The sequence below is a fragment of the Macaca mulatta genome, chromosome 14, assembly GCF_049350105.2.
Source record: "Macaca mulatta isolate MMU2019108-1 chromosome 14, T2T-MMU8v2.0, whole genome shotgun sequence".
Lineage (NCBI taxonomy): Eukaryota > Metazoa > Chordata > Mammalia > Primates > Cercopithecidae > Macaca > Macaca mulatta.
Window position 1 is genome coordinate 18,161,349 of NC_133419.1, and position 21,598 is coordinate 18,182,946.

General features: G+C 52.4%; 1 protein-coding gene across 3 annotated transcripts; it reads left to right on the forward strand.

The window, feature by feature from the left end:
* Positions 1-13,250: 13,250 nt before the first annotated feature.
* On the forward strand, positions 13,251-20,674 carry PSMC3 (proteasome 26S subunit, ATPase 3). Of its 3 annotated transcripts, none has more exon segments than NM_001261552.2 (12): positions 13,251-13,513; positions 13,770-13,853; positions 14,476-14,601; positions 15,006-15,110; positions 15,226-15,288; positions 15,534-15,671; positions 16,441-16,584; positions 16,692-16,840; positions 18,957-19,053; positions 19,278-19,423; positions 20,252-20,333; positions 20,504-20,674. In NM_001261552.2, coding segments are annotated over 12 exon segments (1,320 nt in total). In that variant the 5' UTR covers positions 13,251-13,438; the 3' UTR covers positions 20,615-20,674.
* Positions 20,675-21,598: the final 924 nt, after the last annotated feature.

Below are 21,598 nucleotides of genomic sequence, written 5' to 3' on the forward strand. Positions count from 1 at the left end.
GGAGCAATACTCTGTCTCAAAAAAAATAAGAGTAGCCGGGCACGGTGGCTCACGCCTGTAATCCCAGCACTTTGGGAGGCTGAGGCGGGCGGATCACAAGGTCAGGAGATCGAGACCACGGTGAAACCCCGTTTCTACTAAAAATACAAAAAATTAGCCGGGCGCGGTGGCGGGCGCCTGTAGTCCCAGCTACTCAGGAGGCTGAGACAGGAGAATGGCATGAACCCGGGAGGCGGAGCTTGCAGTGAGCCGAGATTGTGCAACTGCACTCCAGCCTGGGCGACAGAGCGAGACTCTGTCTCAAAAAAAAAAAAAAAGGCCGGGCACGGTGGCTCAAGCCTGTAATCCCAGCACTTTGGGAGGCCGAGACGGGCAGATCACGAGGTCGGGAGATCGAGACCATCCTGGCTAACACGGTGAAACCCCGTCTCTACTAAAAAAATACAAAAAACTAGCCGGGCGAGGTGGTGGGCGCCTGTAGTCCCAGCTACTCGGGAGGCTGAGGCAGGAGAATGGCGTGAACCCGGGAGGCGGAGCTTGCAGTGAGCTGAGATCCGGCCACTGCACTCCAGCCTGGGCGACAGAGCAAGACTCTGTCTCAAAAAAATAAAAATAAAAATAAAAATAAATAAGAGTAGAGGTTAGGGGCAGTGGCTCACACCTGTAATCCCAGCACTTTGGGAGGCCGAGGGGGGCGGTTGGATCACCTGAGGTCAGGAGTTCGAGACCAGCCTGACCAACATGGTGAAACCCTGCCTCTACTAAAAATAGAAACATTAGCTGGGCGTGGTGGTAGGCACCTGTAATCCCAGCTGCTAGGGAGGCTGAAGCAGGAGAATCACTTGATCCGGGGAGGCGGCGGTTGCGGTGAGCTGAGATTATGCCATTGCACTCCAGCCTGGGCGACACAGCGAGACTCCATCTCAAAAAAGAAAAGAATAGAGCCTGGTCCCTCTTCCTCATGTTCATCCCCTTCCCTAAACCAGTCTTAAAACCATTAAGTGGGACAGAGCAAGACAAGTATCTGTGTGGAGGGGTGACCTGGTGTGAGGTGTTGGGAGTCTAAGCAGGCTGAAGAGTGTCCACACAGGGGAAGGCCTGGGGTGAGAGGTCAGAACCTGTGTGGAGAGAGGACGGAATCCACACATGGGGTTGGGTTGTTTTGAAGTGTCAGAGACCGAGCCCAAGGCGGGACAGCCTGATGTGGGCCACTGGGACCTCACCAGGGCAAAGAGGCATCCAAATTGGTGAAGGTTTGTGTGAGGCATCAGAGCTTGAGTAGAGCGAATAGGCCATGCACATGATTTGGGGCATCCTGGCAGGGGCATTAGGTCCAGGATGGAGTGAAGAGGGTTCTGTGTGTGGAAGGGAGTGGCAGTGGAACACTGGGTACACAGAGGGGGTAGATCAAACAAGTAAGTAGGTTGTGTGCAGTGGCTCACAGTCTATAATCCCAGCACCCTGGGAGGCCAAGGCAGGTGGATCACTTGAGGTCAGGAGTTTGAGAGCAGCCTGGCCAACATGGTGAAACCCCATCTCTACTGAAAATACAAATAAATTAGCCGGGCGTGGTGGCGGGCACCTGTAGTCCCAGCTACTGGGGAGGCTGAAGCAGGAGAATGGTGTGAACCTGGGAAGTGGAGCTTTCAGTGAGCCGAGATCACGCCACTGTACTCCAGCCTGGGTGACAGAGCAAGACTCTGTCTCAAAAAAGAAAAAAATTAGCTGGACGTGGTGGTGCACACTTGTAATCCTAGCTACTTGGGAGGCCGAGGCAGGAGAATCCCTTGAGCCCAGGAGGTGGAGGTTGCAATGAGCTGAGATCACACCACTGCACTCCAGCCTGGGCAACAAGAGTGAGACTCCATCTCCAAAAAAAAAAAAAAAAAGTAAGTAGATTAAGGACAGTGGAAGGCAGCTTTCTCACTTTTTTTTTTTATGGTGTCTCGCTTTGTCACCCAGGCTGGAGTGCAATGCCTCCATCTTGGCTCACTGCAACCTCTGCCTCCTGGGTTGAAGCGATTCTCCTGCCTCAGCCTCCCGAGTAGCTGGGACTACAGGTGCCCACCACCATGCCAGCTAATTTTTTGCATTTTTAGTAGAGACAGGGTTTCACTGTGTTAGCCAGGATGGTCTTGATCTCCTGACCTCATGATCTGCCTGCCTCAGCCTCCAAATGTGCTGGGATTACAGATGTGAGCCACTGTGCCCGGCTGCTTTCTCACTGTTGAAGGAGAGAATTACAAATATGGAAAGGGAGAGAACCAGAGTGGGCCCTGTGGTGTTGAATTGGAATTGTAGGAATCAGTGTGAACTCATGGACTTCAAAATATACAGGTAGACCTAGAAATAAATATAGTTATAAATGTATGTGTGTCCACTAGCCTGGGCGCAGTGATATGCCAACAGCAATGAGCTCACCCAGCACCCAGGGCTTGGCTTCTAAACACCGCATTTCACTACAAGGAACCAAGGCTCTTTAGTTAAGGGCCTGATTCCAGGGCTGGGTCATGGAGAGTATAAGATGAGCCACAGCTATTTTGTGCCAGGAAGCAAGGGGAGTTGAAAGAATGATGAGGAAAAGTCAAAGGACACAGGAGCCAGCTTGGATGGGCTCCCAGTGGCCACTGATAATGAGTAACAATGATTGTCTCAGCTCAGGCTGCCATAACAAGGCACCTTAGGATGAGTAGCTTAAACAACTAAAACTTAGAGTTCTGGAGACTGGAAATCCAAGATCGAGGTGCCAGAAAATTCAAGAAGCCTCTCTTCCTGACTTGCCCTTCTCTGTGTTCTTTTTTTTTTTTTTTTTTTTTTTTTTTTTGAGACGGAGTCTCACGCTGTTGCCCAGGCTGGAGTGCAGTGGCGCGATCTCGGCTCACTGCAAGCTCCGCCTCCCGGGTTCCCGCCATTCTCCTGCCTCAGCCTCCTGAGTAGCTGGGACTACAGGCGCCCGCCACCGCGCCCGGCTAATTTTTTGTATTTTTAGTAGAGACGGGGTTTCACTGTGGTCTCGATCTCCTGACCTTGTGATCCGCCCGCCTCGGCCTCCCAAAGTGCTGGGATTACAGGCTTGAGCCACCGCGCCCGGCCCTTCTCTGTGTTCTTACATGACTTTCCCCCTGTGCTCCTGTGGTGACAGCAAGACCCAGCTCTCTCTCTCTCTCTCTCTCTCTCTCTCTCTTTTTATTTTATGGATTTATTTATTTCTGAGACAGAGTCTCACTCTGTTTCCCAGGCTGGAGTGCAGTGGCGTGATCTTGGCTCACTGCCTCAGCCTCCTGAGTAGCCAGGATTACAGGTATGTGCCACCAGTCCCGGCTAATTTTTGTATTTTTAGTTTGTTTGTTTGTTTGTTTTTTGAGACGGAGTCTCGCTCTGTCGCCCAGGCTGGAGTGCAGTGGCGCGATCTCGGCTCACTGCAAGCTCTGCCTCCTGGGTTTACGCCATTCTCCTGCCTCAGCCTCCTGAGTAGCTGGGACTACAGGCGCCCGCCACCGTGCCCGGCTAATTTTTTGTATTTTTAGTAGAGACGGGGTTTCACCGTGGTCTCGATCTCCTGACCTTGTGATCCGCCCGCCTCGGCCTCCCAAAGTGCTGGGATTACAGGCGTGAGCCACCGCGCCCGGCCAATTTTTGTATTTTTAGTAGAGACAGGGTTTCACCATGTTGGTCAGGCTGGTCATGAAGTCCTGGACTCAAGTGATCCGTCTGCCTCAGCCTCCCAAACTGCTGGGATTACAGGCACGTGTCACCACACCCAGCTAATTTTTGTATTTTTAGTAGAGACAGGATTTGGCCATGCTGGCCAGGCTGGTCTCGAACACCTGACCTCAGGTGATCTGTCTCCCCACCCTGTCTCTTTCCCTCCCTCCCTGTGTCTTCCTCTTCCTATAAAGGCACTGATTGGCTGGATGTGGTGGCTCATGCCTGTAACTCCAGTACTTTGGGAGGTGGAGGCAGGCAAATCACTTGAGGTCAGGAGTTTGAGACCAGCCTGGGCAACACGGTGAAACCCCGTCTCTACTAAAAATACAAAACTTAGCTGGGTGTGATGGTGCACATCTGTAATCCCAACTAGTCAGGAGGCTGAGGTGGGAGGATCACTTGAGCCCAGGAGGCAGAGACTGCAATGAGCTGAAATGGCACCACTGCACTCCAGCCTGGGCCATGGAGTGAGACCCTGTCAAAAAAAAAAAAAAAAGCTAGGCCTCATTGAGAAGGTGGCATGTGAGTGAAACCTTGAAGGAGGTGAGAGACTGAACTAAGCAGATTTCCTGGAAAGAGCGTTCTCTTAGAGAACAGAATCCAAGACAGGAGCTTGCCTGATGTGCTCAGGAGCAGCAGGGAGACCTGTAAGTGAGCAGGAGGGAAGGAGGAGAAGTGGAGGCCGGAAGGAGAGTGTGGTGTGAACACACGAAGGCGTTGAGAAGGACTCTGGCTCCTGCTCTGGCGAGTCGGGCACCTGCTGAGGATTTTGAGCAGAGGACTGACATGATCTGACTTGGCTTTACAAGAATTCCCCTGGTTGCTATGTGGAGAACAGATGTGATACAAGACAGCTGGCCTGAATGTTTCAAAAATGCCAAGGCCATGAAAGACCAAAATGATTGGGAGACTGTTCTAGAATAAAGGAGATTAAAGAGATGTGGCAACTAAATGGATCATGTGACCCTTGATACTGTATTTTTAAAATTTTTAAAATATTTTATTTTATTTTTGAGATGGAGTCTCGCTCTGTCAGCCAGGCTGGAGTACAGTGGCATGATCTTAGCTCACTGCAAACTCCACCTCCCAGGTTCAAGCAGTTCTTCTGCCTCAGCCTCCCCAGTAGCTGGGATTACAGGTGCCCACCACCATGCCCAGCTAACTTTGTGTATTTTTAGTAGAGATGAGGTGTCACCATGTTGGCCAGGCTGGTCTCGAACTACTGACATCAGGTGATCCACCCGCCTTGGCCTCCTAAAGTGCTGGGATTACAGGCGTGAGCCACCGCGCCCGGCCGGATTTTTTTTTTTTTTAAACAGAGTCTTGCCGTGTTGCCCAGCCTGGAGTGCAGTGGCCCGATCTCAGCTCACTGCATCCTCTGCCTCCCAGGTTCAAGCAATTATCTTGCCTCAGCCTCCCAGGTAACTGAGACTATAGGCGCACGCCACTGATTTTTGTATTTTTAGTAGAGACGAGGTTTCATCATGTTGGCCAGGCTGGTCTTGAATTCCTGACTTCAAGTAATCTGTTCACCTCAGCCTCCCAAAGTGCTGAGATTACAGGCGTGAGCCACTGTGCCCGGACAGAAATGACATTCTTTGTCATCCATGCCAGAGTGTGGTGGCACGATCATAGCTCACTGCCGCCTTGACCTCCTGGGCTCAGGTGTTCCTCCTGCCTGTACCTCCTGAGTAGCTGGGACTACAGGTGTGTGCCACCACACCTGGCTAATTTTTTAAAATTATTTTTAGAGATGAACTCTCCCTACATTGCCCAGGCTGGTCTCAAACTCCTGGGCTCAAGAGATTCTCCTGCCTTGGCCTCCCAGACTGCTGGGATTACAGCCATGAGCTACCTCGCTCAGCCTGTAGCTTACTTTGAAATGGTTTGGGAATAAATATGTGTGTGTACACACACAGAGGGAGAGAGAGCAAAGTCAAATGTGGCAAAATGTTATCAACTGGCAAATCTAGACAAAAGGCACAAGGTGTTCATTGTCTATTCTTTAAACTTTGTTGTATGTTCAACATTTTTCAAAATAAAGGGTTTTTCAAAACAATAGATTTTAGGAAGCATTGTCCAGAGAAACAGAACCAGTAGGATCACTTTGCTTGTACTTTTGTGTGTGTGTGTGTTTTTATTTGTTTGTTTTGAGATGGAGTCTTGGTCTAGTCGCCCAGGCTGGAGTGCAACAGCACGATCTCGGCTCACTGCAACCTCCGCCTCCCACGTTCAAGCAATTCTCCTGCCTCAGCCACCTGAGTATCTGGGAATACAGGTGCCCGCCACCAATGCCCGGCTAATTTTTTTATATTTTTAGTAGAGACGGAGTTACTCCATGTTGGTCAGCCTGGTCTCAAACTGGTCTCTGACCTCAGGCGATCCACCCGCCTCGACCTCCCAAAGTGTTGGGATTACAGGCGTGAGCCACCGCACCTGGCTGCTTGTACTTTTAATGGCAAAAACTGCAATCACTTCTGCACCAACCTGCTATATAAAGAGATGTAGTATAAGGACTTGGCTCATGTGATTATGGAGTCTGGCAAGTCCCTAGATCTGCAGGGTGAGTTCTAGAGACTGAGGAGACTTGATGGTTTTGTTCTAGCCTGATTCAGAAGATCTGAGAACCAGGAGAGCCAATGGGATAGTTCTCCTCTGAAGGCTGTCAGGCTCAAGCCCCGTGAAGAATAATGTTTCAGTTCAACTCCAAAGGCAGAAAAGACCTTTGTGCCTGTCGGAAGGGAATCTGGCAGGAAGAACTCCCTCTGAGTCAGCCTTTCTGTTCAACTCACGCCTGCAACTGACAGGATGAGGCCCGCCCACATTAGACAGGGCAACCTGCTTTCCTCAGTCTCCTTATTTAAATGTCAATCTTGTCTAAAAACAGCCTGACAAAAAGACCCAGAATAATGTTGAACCAAACACCTGGGCACCCCATGGCCCAGTCAAAATTAACCATCACAGGATGGTTAGGGTAGAATCCAGGAGACCAGTGGAAAGGCCCCGCAATAATCTAGGGGTAGTCAGGTGCGGTGGCTCATGCCTGTAATCCCAGCACTTTGGGAGGCTGAGGCGGGCAGATTGCTTGGGGTCAGGAGTTCAAGACCAGTCTGGCCAACATGGTGAAACCCCATCTTTACCAAAAATACAAAAATTAGCCAGGCATGGTGGCATGTGCCTGTAATCCCAGCTACTCGGGAGGCTGAGGCAAGCGAATCGCTTGAACCTGGCAGGCAGAGGTTGCAGTGAGCCAAGATAGTACCACTGCACTCCGGCCTGGGCAACAGAGTGACACCATCTCAAAAGCAACAGCAACGACAAATAATAGTAATAATAAGCTAGGTCTGAGATGATGGTGACTTGAACCAGGGTGATAGGCATTGGAGGGAGTGAGAAATGGTCCTACTCAAGGGGATTAGGAGGAGGTATATCTTTTGTTTTGGAAATTTTCAAATAGATACAAAAGGAGAAAAACCAATGAATTTCCATCTCAGCCTTAACTATGCATTTCAGCACATGGACAATCTTGTTTACCCCCAAAAGCCCCGCTAAGCTCCACACCCTCCACTTGATTGTTTTGATTCAGATCTTGCTATTTCTGAATTCTGTATGTATGTTTAAGGTAGACTCAATGGGATTTCCAGGTGGATTGGATTTGCTGTTGAGGTAGGAGGTGGGACTTGACTCTAGAGGCAGGGCTCAGACATTGGACCAAATTGAAGACTAGCTAAAACAGGGATGGGGCAGAGACACCTCTCCAGAAGACACGCCCACCAGTGTGCCCTGTCAGTTTGCCATTGCCATGGCAACGGCAACACCTGAAAGTCACCACCCCTTTGCATGGCAACAATTAAATGACCTGGAAGTTACCACCCTTTTTCTAGAAATGTCTGCATTATATGTCCCTTAATTTGCATACAGTTGGCCGGGCGCGGTGGCTCAAGCCTGTAATCCCAGCACTTTGGGAGGCCGAGACGGGCGGATCACTAGGTCAGGAGATCGAGACCATCCTGGCTAACACGGTGAAACCCCGTCTCTACTAAAAAATACAAAAAACTAGCCGGGCGAGGTGGCGGGCGCCTGTAGTCCCAGCTACTCAGGAGGCTGAGACAGGAGAATGGCCCGAACCCGGGAGGCGGAGCTTGCAGTGAGCTGAGATCCGGCCACTGCACTCCAGCCTGGGCGACAGAGCGAGACTCTGTCTCAAAAAAAAAAAAAAAAAAAAAAATTTGCATGCAGTTAAAAGTAAGTGTAAATATGAGTGCAACACTGCCTCTGAGCTGCTACTGTAGGTACGCTGCCTATGGGGTGGCCCCTCTGCTGCTGCTGTACCCTACCTCTTCAGTAAAAGTTGCTGCCTAACCCCACCAGCTCACCTTGAATTCCTTCCTTGGTGAAGCCAAGAACCCTCCTGGGCTAAGCCCCAATTTTGGGGCTTGCTTGCCCTGCATCCCTGAGGGGAGAGAGAAGTCAAGAGTGACTCTAGGTGCAGTTGCTCACGCCTGTAATCTCAGGACTTTGGGAGGCAGAGGTTGATGGATCGCTTGAGCCCAGGATTTTGCGACCAGCCTGGGCAACATGGTGAAACTCCATCTCTACTAAAAACACAAAAATGGCCGGGCGTGGTGGCTCACACCTGTAATCCCAGCACTTTGTGAGGCCAAGATGGGTGGATCACCTGAGGTTAGGAGTTCAAAACCAGCCTGACCAACACCGAGAAACCCCATCTCTACTAAAAATACAAAATTAGCCGGGCATGGTAGCGCATGCCTGTAATCCCAGCTACTTGGGAGGCTGAGGCAGGAGAATTCCTTGAACCCGGGAGGCAGAGGTTGCAGTGAGCCAAGATCGCACCACTGCCTTCCAGCCTGGGCAACAAGAGTGAAACTCTGTCTCAAAAACAAAACAAAACAAAACAAACCCACAAAAATTAGCTGGGCGTGGTGGCGTGCATCTGTAGTCCCAGTTACTTGGGAGGCTGAGGTGGGAGAGTCACCTGAGCCTGGGAAGTGGCGACTGCAGTGAGCTGTGATCACACCACTGCACTCCAGCCTGGGTGACAGACTGAGACTCTGTCTCAAAACAAACAAACAGAAACAAAGAATGACTCCAGGGTTTTGGCCTGGTGGCTCTCCCCAGCTTGATGCCAAGACAGAAACATCTGTTCTAGGCCTGGCCTAGACCTCTTCTCTCTAGAGGCCCAGATGGACCAGAGGCCCCTAATTCAGCCAACCTTTTTCTCCCTGAGGGCATGCTCTGCCCCAGATTCCCAGCTCCTTGCTGGGACTGACCTCGTGGTACTTCCTTAATCTTTTTGAGCAGAGTGAACCATCATAAACTCTTCTCCTTTTTCTCCCATCTCCCCAAGACATTCCCACTCCTGGGCTCCCAAGATAATCAATCCCTGTCATTCTAGCCAGGATCAAAGACGGAGATGTTCAGGGCCGGGTACAGTGGCTCACGCCTGTAATCCCAGCACTTTGGGAGGCCGAGACGGGCTGATGACCTGAAGTCAGGAGTTCGAGACCAGCCTGACCAATATGGTGAAACACCATCTCTACTAAAAATACAAAAATTAGCCAGGTATGGTGGCGGATGCCTATAGTCCCAGCTACTTGGGAGGCTGAGACAGGAGAATCACTTGAACCCAAGAGGCAGAGGTTGCAATGAGCTGAGACTATGCCACTGCACTCCAGCCTGGGTGACAGAGCAAGACTCTGTCTCCAAAAAAAAAAAAAAAAGAATGAGACGTTCAACATTCCACCGGGTTGTGGTCCGGCACTGGCTCTGGGGATTAGGAAAAAGATTGCAGTATAGAACTGAGCTCAATTCTGAATACAGCAAACACAGCTGGGAATTTATAATGAAAGCAAAGTGAAGGGGTCAGTGGATTGAAAATTACTAAGAGGAGGCCGGGCGCGGTGGCTCAAGCCTGTAATCCCAGCACTTTGGGAAGCCGAGGCGGGCGGATCACGAGGTCAGGAGATCGAGACCATCCTGGCTGACACGGTGAAACCCCGTCTCTACTAAAAAATACAAAAAACTAGCCGGGCGAGGTGGTGGGCGCCTGTAGTCCCAGCTACTGGGGAGGCTGAGGCAGGAGAATGGCGTGAACCCGGGAGGCGGAGCTTGCAGTGAGCTGAGATCCGGCCACTGCACTCCAGCCTGGGCGGCAGAGCGAGACTCTGTCTCAAAAAAAAAAAAAAAAAAAAAGAAAATTACTACGAGGAAGTATCAAGAGTAGGGGGATTCTTGCTAAAACGGGATTCTTGTTAAAAAGCAGGCCAAGGACAGACGGGCGTGGTGGCTCACGCCTGTAATCCCAGCACTTTGGGAGGTGGAGGCGAGAGGATCATGAGGTCAGGAGATTGAGACCATCCTGGCCAACATGGTGAAACCCCGTCTCTACTAAAAATACAAAAATTAGCTGTGCGTGGTGGTGGGTGTCTGTAATCTCAGCTACTTGGGAGGCTGAGGCAGGAGAATCGCTTGAATCCAGGAGGTGGGGGTTGCAGTGATCCAAGATCGCACCACTGCACTCCAGCCTGGGTGACAGAGCCAGACTCCATCTCAAAAAAAAAAAAAAAAAAAAAGCAGGCCGGGAACTTATACTTCAAAGTTGAAGAATAAATGAGGACCAGGATCACATATCAAGAGGGATGAGGTATCGGGGTGGGGGGATTCCGTTAAACTGACTAGCAGGATTTTTGTGAAAACGGGGTTAGACAGGCTGATGACAGGGATGAATGATAGCCCACAAGGCCTAGTCAAAAAAAGAGGGCTCAGAGGAGCCTACCTGAAAGTTGGTTAAGGGGAGAATGTCTGCATCTGTGGGGAAAAGAAAGAGAGATCAGCCTGTTACTGTGTGTATATAGAAAGAAGCAGACATGAGAGACTCCATTTTGTTCTGTATTTGAGATGCTGTTAATCTGTGACCCTACTCCCAACCTTGTCCTTGCAAGAGACATGTGCTGTGGTGACTCAAGGTTTAATGGATTTTGGGCTGTGCAGGGTATGCTTTGTTAAACAAATGCCTGAAGGCAGCTTGCTGGTTAAAAGTCATCACCATTCTCTTAATCTCAAGTACCCAGGGACACGTACACTGCCAAAGGTCGCAGGGACCTCAGCCTAGGAAAGCTAGGTATTGTCCAAGGTTTCTCCCCATGTGGTAGTCTGAAATATGGCCTCGTGGGAAGGGAAAGACCCGATCATCCCCCAGCCTGACACCCGTGAAGGGTCTGTGCTGAGGAGGACTAGTGTAAGAGGAAAGAAGCCTCTTGGCAGTGCAGATAGAGAAAAGCATCTGTCTCCTGCCCGTCCCTGGGCAATGGAACATCTCGGTGTAAAACCCGATTGTATGTTCTGTTTACTGAGAAAGGAGAAAACCGCCTTAGGGCGAAAGGTGGGACTTGCTAGCGCAATGCTGCTCTTTATGCACTAAAAAGGTTTATGAAGATGTTTGCATATGCATATCAAGGCACAGCACTTTTCCTTAAACTTTTTCATGTCACAGAGATCTTTATTCATATGTCTTACTGCTGACCTTCTCCCTACGATGATCCTATTACCCTGTCACTTCCCTTTTTCTAAGATAGTAAAGATAATGATCAATAAATACTGAGGGAACTCAGAGACCGGTGCCGGCGTGGGTCCTCTGTATGCTGAGCGTCAGTCCCCTGGGCCCACTTTTTCTTTCTCTATACTTTGTCTCTGTGTCTCATTTCTTTTCTCAAGTCTCTCCTACCACCTAACGAGAAAGTCCCACAGGCGTGGAGGGGCAGGCCACCCCTTCAACATCCCTCCTAGGCCCAGGCTGGAAGCTTTCTAAACATATTCCTATTTGTCAGGACCTCCAAAAGCAGGCCCCAGAATGGGACCCAACTGACCCAGGCGTGATGGGGCAGCACAGATCGGACAGTCTCTTTCCCCTCTGGGTTTCTTGGCTTCTGTCGGGCAACTCAAAGTGAGAATTTGGGGTCAGCCGTCCTAGTGCTGACAGTGACTCACTGAATGACCTCCAGCAAGTCACTTAACCTCTCTGAGCCTCCCTATGCTTATTTAAAGTTGAGAATGGTAATTCAATCTGTCCACAAGGCAAGCTTGTTGAGAGAGTGGAATAAAACACTGTTACTTGAGGAGACGCTTTGTCAGCCTGAGTGAGCAGCTGTACATGTTGTTATTTAAAGAAAAAAAATCTGCTTTCAACCGTGTTCCAAAAAAAAACTACTGCAAAGGCTAGGTGTAGTGGCTCATGCCTGTAATCCCAACACTTTGGGAAGCTGAGGCAGGAAGATCACTTACGCCCAGGAGTTTGAGAAACCCTGTCTCTACTGAAAATACAAAAATTAGCCGGGCATGGTGGTGGGCTCCTGTAATCCTAGCTACTTGGGAGGCTGAGGCAGGAGAATCCATTGAACCTGGGAGGTGGAGGTTGCGGTAAGCAGAGATGGCGCCACTGCGCTCCAGCCTGGGCAACAGAGCGAGACTCCATCTCAAAAGACAAAAAACAAACAAAGACAACGACTGCACAGATTTTCATCAAAGTTAAGAGGGTGTTCCTTTTAAAAGGGCTCTGGGGCTCACCTCAAAGGATAAAGAGAGATCATTAAAAATAGTCGAGACAAGGGTACAACAAATGAGTCTCCCATGATCCGGAGACCCGCTCTGCTCACTGAGATTACTAACCATGGGCAGAGAAAACAACAATTGCAGACACGAGTCATAAGTTTTTTTTTTTTTTTTTTTTGAGTCAGTGTCTGGCTCTATTGCCCAGGCTGGAGTGCAGTGGCGTGATCTCCGCTCACTGCAAGCTCCGCCTCCCAGGCTCACGCCATTCTCCTGCCTCAGCCCCGAGTACTGGGACTACGGGCGCCCGCCACCACGCCCGACTAATTTTTTGTAGTTTTAGTAGAGACGGGGTTTCACAGTGTTAGCCAGGATGGTCTCGATCTCCTGACCTCATGATCCGCCCGCCTACGCCCTCCCAAAGTGCTGGGATTACAGGCGTGAGCCACCGCGCCTGGCCCTAGTCATAATGTTTTTAATCGTAGAGGCTGATGGTCAATTGAGTTCTTCCCACGTGGACAATTCCGTGAAGCCTGCTCTGACGTTAGGAGCAGCAGCGATTTCTCTTTAAAGCTGGTTAATGATTCCCTGCCGTAAATCCGGGTGGCCAGCTTGTACTTAAATAATTGTAAAAATGCGGTCTGAGGTGGCTTGCCTTTTTGGCCCTTTGCACACGGCTGGCATATGTCGTTTATGAATTGGGAGGCAGTGTCATTGTGTAAATCCCCTTATTCCTAGCGGGGTCATGGTCTGAGTTTGAATGCGTCCCTCCGCAAGCATCTGTCACTGGTTAGATTAAAAACTACATTTCCCAAAGGCCCTCGCGGATCCCAGCCTTCTCCGTCTCTTTCCGGTTTTACACCTAGGCCCCGCCCCCAACGCGCGTGTCGGCCAATAGCGGCCCCACCTCTCGCGCCCGGCAAAAATAGCACGCGGGAGGGAACGTTTCACGGGCCGCGGGGGCGGGGCCTGTGGCCAGGGGTTGGTCTTTGGAATCGGAGAGGCAGATTCGCTGCTCGGCAGCACGGCCGGAGCTGGTCCGGTCAGGAGTCGGGATTTGCGGGGAGAGGTTCTCCACTAGCCAAGAGAAGGCCTTAAGAAAGACGGTATTAATCTCCCGTTGCGGCTCCCGCCTGGTCCCATCTTCGGCCCGCTCCTCCAGGAAATGAATCTGCTGCCGAATCTCGAGAGTCCAGTGACTCGGCAGGAGAAGATGGCGACCGTGTGGGATGAGGCCGAGGTGGGCACCGGGCGACCTGGCGGTCCGGGAACAGGGCCCGCAGGGAGATGCCATTGACAGGAGGGAAGGAGGTGGCTGGGGGTCAAGGTCTGGCCCGGTCCCGGGGACGGGGTCGTTTGGGATGTGGGCAGGGGTCCTGACTCCTTCATCTTGGCTTTATGGGCGTGGAAACTGAGGCTGTGAGTGGGTTCGGAGAACGAGGGATGCTTGTCCTGAGTAAAAGTAAATATATAAATAAACAAATAATTTTTTACAGCAAGATGGAATTGGGGAGGAGGTGCTCAAGATGTCCACGGAGGAGATCATCCAGCGCACACGGCTGCTGGACAGTGAGATCAAGGTGGGTGCACAGCTCCTGTGCGGGCGATGGAGTCCCCACAGGACAGGCCCCAGCGATCCGAGTCGCCTCTCCTACTTCCTTCTCCGGCACCCTGGGGGAGACATGGGGCTCAGGCTTCCCCTTGGGACCAGGAAAAGAGGAAAGAAAACCAAGCCTTAAAAGGGACAGGAAGACAGTCAGGGGGTGGTGGGAGACCTGGGCTGAGATGAGAAGCTATCAGATTGCCTTTCCCAGTGATAACTGGGAATAATCCTCTCAAGCATCCTACTTTTAGTAAAATCCCTGTTTTACAGATGAGTAAACTGAGGCTCAGAGACGTTTGTACTGCGATAAAGCACCCAGTTCTTACTAAGAGGCAGAACCTAAAACCTATATTTGCCTGTCTCGGAGGCCTGCTTTTATTTCAATACTACCACTATTTCACAAGGAGGTTTCCACACTGGCCTCCTGTTTCGACTTATACGGGATGTGGACACAGTCAGACTCTGCCTTCAGAGAGCCTCAGAACTGGATGAATGGATGTGGGAGGGTCCCCTGGGCACCCTGGACCTCACCAGTTACAGGGCTCTAGCATAAGCTGTGCCAGGGCTTATATTTGCTCCTCCTCCCCTTCTCATCTCAGATCATGAAGAGTGAAGTGTTGAGAGTCACCCATGAACTCCAAGCCATGAAGGACAAGATCAAAGAGAACAGTGAGAAAATCAAAGTGAACAAGACCCTGCCGTACCTTGTCTCCAACGTCATCGAGGTGTGTGTGTATGTGGAGGGGAAGAGAGGGAGTCAGCGGGGACTGGGGACAGCCTGGGGTGGGGCCGCTAGGGAAAGAGTGGGTAGAGGTTTTGAGGCCAAACTGCATGTCAGAGCTACACCTCCTGGGGCACTTTCATGGGGAGACGGGGGCCTGCAAAGGCCTTGGAAGTCTCACATGTCTCCTTTTCTGTTATGTCTCCTCTGGGGTAGATGAGCCCTGTGCAGAGGAGGAGCACCTACACAGAGATCAATCCCTGGGCTTAGCAGGGGCACCCACCTTTGCTGGGCTCAGGGCTATTGGAGGAGGGAGGTAGGGATGGCCAACCCTGCAGAGATTAGGAACTGACTTAGGAAGCACTGGGCCTTGGGGAGTTCAAGGGGCTGAGTTTTTTTCCTTCCCAGCTCCTAGATGTTGATCCTAATGACCAAGAGGAGGATGGTGCCAATATTGACCTGGACTCCCAGAGGAAGGGCAAGTGTGCTGTGATCAAAACCTCTACACGACAGGTGAGCATGGCTCAGCAATAAGAGACTGGAGGAGGGTGAGGAGCAGATGTGGGACAGGACTAGGGAGCCTTCCCTGAGGACACTAACTGAGACTGCCCCTGTAACTTGTCCACAGACGTACTTCCTTCCTGTGATTGGGTTGGTGGATGCTGAAAAGCTAAAGCCAGGAGACCTGGTGGTGAGTGGGGCCTGAGCCCAGGCAGTGCTTTTCTGGTGACTAGCTGAGCCCCTGCGCCCGCCCCAGGTCACTATTGGCTCTGAATCTCGGCAGAACAACTCAGAGAGTCTGGGATCCTGTCTACTTGCTGTTTGATTCTTGTATTGCCCAGTCCTGTGTCTTCCCCTCTGCAGACACCTGTTACCAGCCAATTGGGTAGCCCCTTGAGCTGGGCCAAATCTGAAGGCCCTGTGCTGTGTCCTTAGGGTGTGAACAAAGACTCCTATCTGATCCTGGAGACGCTGCCCACAGAGTACGACTCGCGGGTGAAGGCCATGGAAGTGGACGAGAGGCCCACGGAGCAATACAGTGACATTGGGGGCTTGGACAAGCAGATCCAAGAGGTAAGGGAGGCACGGCAGCTGCCAGCAGCCTCAACAGCGTTTCAGTTTCCCCACGCCATTGATGCAGCTCATCTCCCTAATGTGTCTTTTATCCCTATAGCAACCTAGGGAGGAAGGGAGGGCTGCCATGTGACGGGTGAGGAGACTGAAGCCCAGAGAGTTTAAATGCCTTCCCCAGGGTCACAGAAAGACCAGAGCCAGGACTGGAACTCAGGCTCCTGGTTTCTGGCCCAGCATCTTTTTTTCTTTTTTTTTTTTGAGACGGAGTTTTGATCTTACTGCCCATGCTGGAGTGCAATGGCGCGATTTTGGCTCACTGCAACCTCCACCTCCCAGGTTCAAGTGATTCTCCTGCCTCAGCCTGCCGAGTAGCTGGGATTACAGGCATGTGCCACCAAGCCTGGCTAATTTTAGCAGAGTCTCTATTTTTAGTAGAGACAGGGTTTCTCCATGTTGGTCAGGCTGGTCTTGAACTCCCAACCTCAGGCGATCCACCTTCCTTGGCCTCCCAAAGTGCTGGGATTACAGGCGTGAGCCACTGCTCCCGGCCCCTGGCCCAGTGTCTTTCTGCCATATACTCTTGTTCCTGGAGAGTCCATAGCCAGCCTTGGTGGGGATGAGCGTTCTGTGTCCTCTTGATACGGGGAAAGAAGTGGGCACGTCCCCGAGTTAGAGTGGGAGGGATTCAGATTGGGGTTGGAGCCACAAAGGGTTGGGCTGTAGGAGCCCTCAGGGCTTCATCTCCTCACCCAGGACTTCCTCCTGGCAGCTGGTGGAGGCCATTGTCTTGCCAATGAATCACAAGGAGAAGTTTGAGAACTTGGGGATCCAACCTCCTAAAGGGGTGCTGATGTATGGGCCTCCAGGGACAGGGAAGACCCTCCTGGCCCGGGCCTGTGCCGCACAGACTAAGGTGAGTACTTTGGGAGGGATGCGGGGGAAGTGGGCAGGAGCAGAAACTCTACCAGATGGGCTCCAAGTGTCTGCCTTTGACCTGACCCTACCACCTTTTCCTTCCAGGCCACCTTCCTAAAGCTGGCTGGCCCCCAGCTGGTGCAGATGTTCATTGGAGACGGTGCCAAGCTAGTCCGGGACGCCTTTGCCCTGGCCAAGGAGAAAGCGCCCTCGATCATCTTCATTGATGAGTTGGATGCCATCGGCACCAAGCGGTAAGGGAGGGCCAAGGATCCCCAGCAATCTCTGTGGCGGTGGAGGGAAGGGGTGGACTCTCAGTTGTGCTAAATTATGGTTCTTTCCCACCCTGTATCCCCTCCTGCCCCTGGATGGTGACTCCTCAGCTCTTGAGGTTCAGATTCCTAACTCTTGATCAATAGCCTCCCTGTTTCCCCAACCATTCATTCCCATAGCTGCCAGCATGTTCCTTTCAAAACAGGAATCTGGGCCGGGCGTGGTGGCTCACGCCTGTAATCCCACTACTTTGGGAGGCCGAGGTGGGAGGATCACTTGAGCCCAGGAGTTTGAGCAACATAGGGAGACTCTGGGCAACATAGGGAGACTCTGTCTTTATAAAAAAATAAAAATATTAGTCAGGCGTGGTGGTGCACACCTATAGTCCCAGCTACTCAGGAGCTGAGGTGGGAGGATTGCTTGAGCCTGGGAGGTTATGGCTGTAGTGAGCTGTGATGGCACCACTGCACTCCAACCTGGGTGACAAAGTGAAACCCTGTCTTAAAAAAAAAAAATGCCTGTAATCCCAGCACTTTGGAAGCTGAGGCAGGCGGATCACTTGAGGCCAGGAGTTCAAGATCAGCCTGACCAACATGGTGAAACCTCGTCTCTACTAAAAACACAAAAAAATTAGGCAGGGGTGGTGGCGGCGCCTGTAGTCCCAGCTGCCCAGGAGGCTGAGGCATGAGAATCGCTTGAACCTGGGAGGCAGAGGTTGCAGTGAAGCCAAGATCGCGCCGCTGCACTCCAGCCTAGTGACAGAGCAAGACTCTGTCTCAAAAGAAAACAAAAAATGCCAAAGCAGGAATCTGGCCCCCTTGCTCACATGAACCCACAGTGGTCCCTGACACAAACCAATCCTGTTAAAAACCCTTCCTGGCTGGACGCCGTGGCTCACACCTATAATCCCTGCACTTTGGGAGGCTGAGGCGGGCGGATCACTTGAGGTCTGGAATTCGAGACCAGCCTGGCCAACATGGTGAAACCCGTCTCTACTAAAAATAGAAAAATTTAGCCTGGTGTGGTGGTACATGCCTGTAATCCCAGCTACTCGGAAGGCTGAGGCAGGACAATCACTTGAACCCGGGAGGCAGAGGTTGCAGTGAGCTAGGATTGTGCCACTGCACTCCAGCCTGGGTGACAGAGCGAGACTCCATCTCAAAAAAAAAAACAAACAAAAAAAAAAACACCCTTCCTGGGCCTTCCTGTTGCTCCCTGGGATAAACACTGGACTTGCAAGGCTCAACGTGTGCTGCCCTTTTGCGCCTCCAACCTCATCTCATGCCTGTCTCCCGCCTCCCCTGCTCTGGACTCCTGCCACAGTGTTTCCTGTGTTTCAGGCCCGCTGTGGCTCTTACCCTCTTCTCCACTGGTTGGCTGCCCAGTTGGTGTGCTTTCAGTCTTCAGATCTGAGCCTAGGGACACTTCCTCGGGGATGCCTGCCTGGACTCTCCTGTACAGCACTGCCCAAGGCTGGGCCAGATCCCTGTGTTTCTAAGAGTTAACTCAGTTTGCAAGCGCACATTCATCACACTAACAGCGCAAGCAGTGGCTGGTTTTGCTTTTTTGTTGTTGTTGTTGAGATGGAGTCTTGCTCTGTTGCCCAGGCTGGAGTGCAGTGGCATGATCTCAGCACACTGCAACCTCCGCCTCCCAGGCTCAAGCAATTCTCCTGCCTCAGCCTCCTGAGTAGCTGAGATTACAGGTGCCTGCCACCACGCCCAGCTAATTTTTGTATTTTTAGTAGAAACAGGGTTTCACCATGTTGGCCAGGATGGTCTCGAACTCCTGACCCCAGGTGATCTGCCCACTTTGACCTCCCAAAGTGCTGGGATTACAGGTGTGAGCCACTGCACCCAGCCTTGCTCACTGTTTTATCCTCAGTCCACCACATGATTCCAGGAGCCTCTTCAGTCTCTGAATGTGGTCAACAATTAATGACACCTTTTATGTGTCAGTCCCCGGGCTGGGGGCCCCAAGTAGAGTGAGCCATTTCCCTGCCCTAGACAGGTTAAGTTAGGCTTCCAACGGGTAGAGGAGGGGAGGGCTCTGCCTAAGCTGTGCCCTCACCAGCATCTTGGGCTTCCTGTGCCCTAGCTTTGACAGTGAGAAGGCTGGGGACCGGGAGGTGCAGAGGACAATGCTGGAGCTTCTGAACCAGCTGGATGGCTTCCAGCCCAACACCCAAGTTAAGGTAAGTATTAGCACTCCCAGGCGAAGAAGATGAGGCTCAGAGGTCAGGAGCTGTCAGGCCCCCAGCTAGTGAGTGGTGGAGCTGGAATGAGAATTGGGATCTGTCTTTAACATCCCATGTGTCTCACCTGCACTCTGGGGGCTGCCTCTCTGCCTTTTTTGACCGTGTCTGCCCATCTGGGAGCACCTTGCTCCTTTGTTCAAGTTGTGGCTTCTCTTCCTCAGGTAATTGCAGCCACAAACAGGGTGGACATTCTGGACCCCGCCCTGCTCCGCTCGGGGCGCCTGGACCGCAAGATCGAGTTCCCAATGCCCAATGAGGAGGCCCGAGCCAGAATCATGCAGATCCACTCCCGAAAGATGAACGTCAGGTGAGCAGGGGCACAGGCAGGGCACGGAGACCTGGACAGGCGCAGGGGGAGGATGCCTCTGCCGCGCTTCTCTGTACTGAGCTTCCCCAGCCTCCACGACCGCCACCTGCCCGGCCCCAGGCACACACAGCACCGTTCCACACCCCACCCTCCGTTTCTCTCCAGTTGCCTGATGTAGCATCTTGCCAGGGCCCAGGTCATAATTCTGGGTGCTCTGCTCCTTAGACTTCACTCCTCATCTGAAGGCACAGAGGCTGGAGGCACTCATTTGCCCTGCCTCACACCTCAGCCCATGAGCACAGGCCAGGCATGGCCGGGGCCAGATGGACTTGAGTTCAGATATGTATGACTCTCAGCAGGTGGCATGCCCTCTCAGCCTCACTTCTTATTTGGGACTTGGGGATGATAGCACCGATTTCACAGGGTTGTGGCAAGGATTAGATGTGACAGTGTCAAGCACAGTGCTGGGCACAGGATGAGGACAGCAGGGCCTGCTGAACTGGGGGAGTGAGACCATCTTTTGTCCCCACATCCCCCTGCTCCCCTGCCTTATGCCAAGTCAGTCCCTGGAGTCTCAAATGCAGATTTCTAGAAGGTCAGAGCTCAAAAGACCCTAGAAATAACCTGGTATAACCTGCATTAACTTCCTCCCTTTGTCCCCTACATCTTGTACTGAGAAGAAAACAAGGTACATTGATTGGGTAAGGAACTCGCCTCTGATCTCAGGGCGACTTGACTTTGTTGCTTGACAGGGCCAGGGGAGGACATTTGGCCCATCTGCCCACTCTGCATGAGCCACTGAGCCTGTGGTATCTGTTCTCTCCCCAGTCCTGACGTGAACTATGAGGAGCTGGCCCGCTGCACAGATGACTTCAACGGGGCCCAGTGCAAGGCTGTGTGTGTGGAGGCGGTGAGTGGTCAGGCGGGGTGGGTGCGTCGCTTTGTGCCTTCTTGCCCCCTCCCTGGACAGGATGGGGGCATTTGACTGTTGGAGACAGCTGGGAGAAGAGGCCTGAGCCTCAGGGAGCCAGGGAAGGCATTCAGGCATTCAGACCTAGACTCTGCTTGTCCCGGCTGTAGGGCATGATCGCACTGCGCAGGGGTGCCACGGAGCTCACCCACGAGGACTACATGGAAGGCATTCTGGAGGTGCAGGCCAAGAAGAAAGCCAACCTGCAGTACTACGCCTAGGGCGCGCCGGCCAGCCCCGGCCTCACGGCTGAAGTGCGCAATAAAAGATGGTTTAGGGTCCCTGCCGCTGCTTGTCTGCCTTCCCTGGGCTCTGGCTGGAGGAGTAGGGGCATGTGCAGGCGGCCCCTTCCTCAGGTGCTGCAGCCTGGAAACCCTGAGACAGCCGTGGGCCCCACACCACTGGTCAGGGTGAGGCTTTCTGGTGCCGTGCGTGGTGCTGCAGCTGCTGCCTGGGCCTTCATGCCCCTTCAGAGCCCTCTCCCTGAGCACCGCTCTGCTCTGAGCTTTCAGAGGCTCATGGGCCTGCAGTTCCTGCATAGAGGACCTAGATAGAAGCCACCCTTTCCCTTTTGGCATTTTGGTGTCTGGCACCAGTCCTTGCCTCCTGGTAAAGCCAGACTTGGGTTTAGGCTTTCAGCCTCCTTCCTCCTTTCCTGGCCCTGTTTCTCCAGACGCCCCCTTAGCTCTTTCTGTCCCTGTCTTTTGGCCAGAAACTGAGCCTGAACAGGATCCACTGGGAGCCCCTCTAGGACTGATCTGTCACGCTGTGCTCCCCTCCCCCAGTTCGGCCATCTCTTCACTCTAGCCGGCCCCTTGCCTTCCCTGGGTGGCCCTGCTTGGCTTCCCACTGACTCCTCAGCCCCCGCCTCAGGAGGCCAGCAGCACAGCCCCTGACGTGCTTCTGGTTCTGTCCCCTGCCCTGGACTCAGTCAACCCCAGTCCTGCATTCCTGTTCCTTCTTCTAACCAGACGGCATTTGCTCCTGACCATGACACCCAAGTTCCCCCACAGGGACCACACCCACCGTGCTTTGGCTTCCTCATCTCCAAAATGGGGCCCCCGGCCTCTCCCAGTGGGCCGTGATGCTCGCACACACTGTCTGCCATCCAGCAGGGCTTGGCACCCTGGCTGGCAGCCCTGAGCACCTGCGTAGGTGAGGGGGGCAGCTGGCCAGGACGGCTGTGGTTCATTCCTTGGATCTGA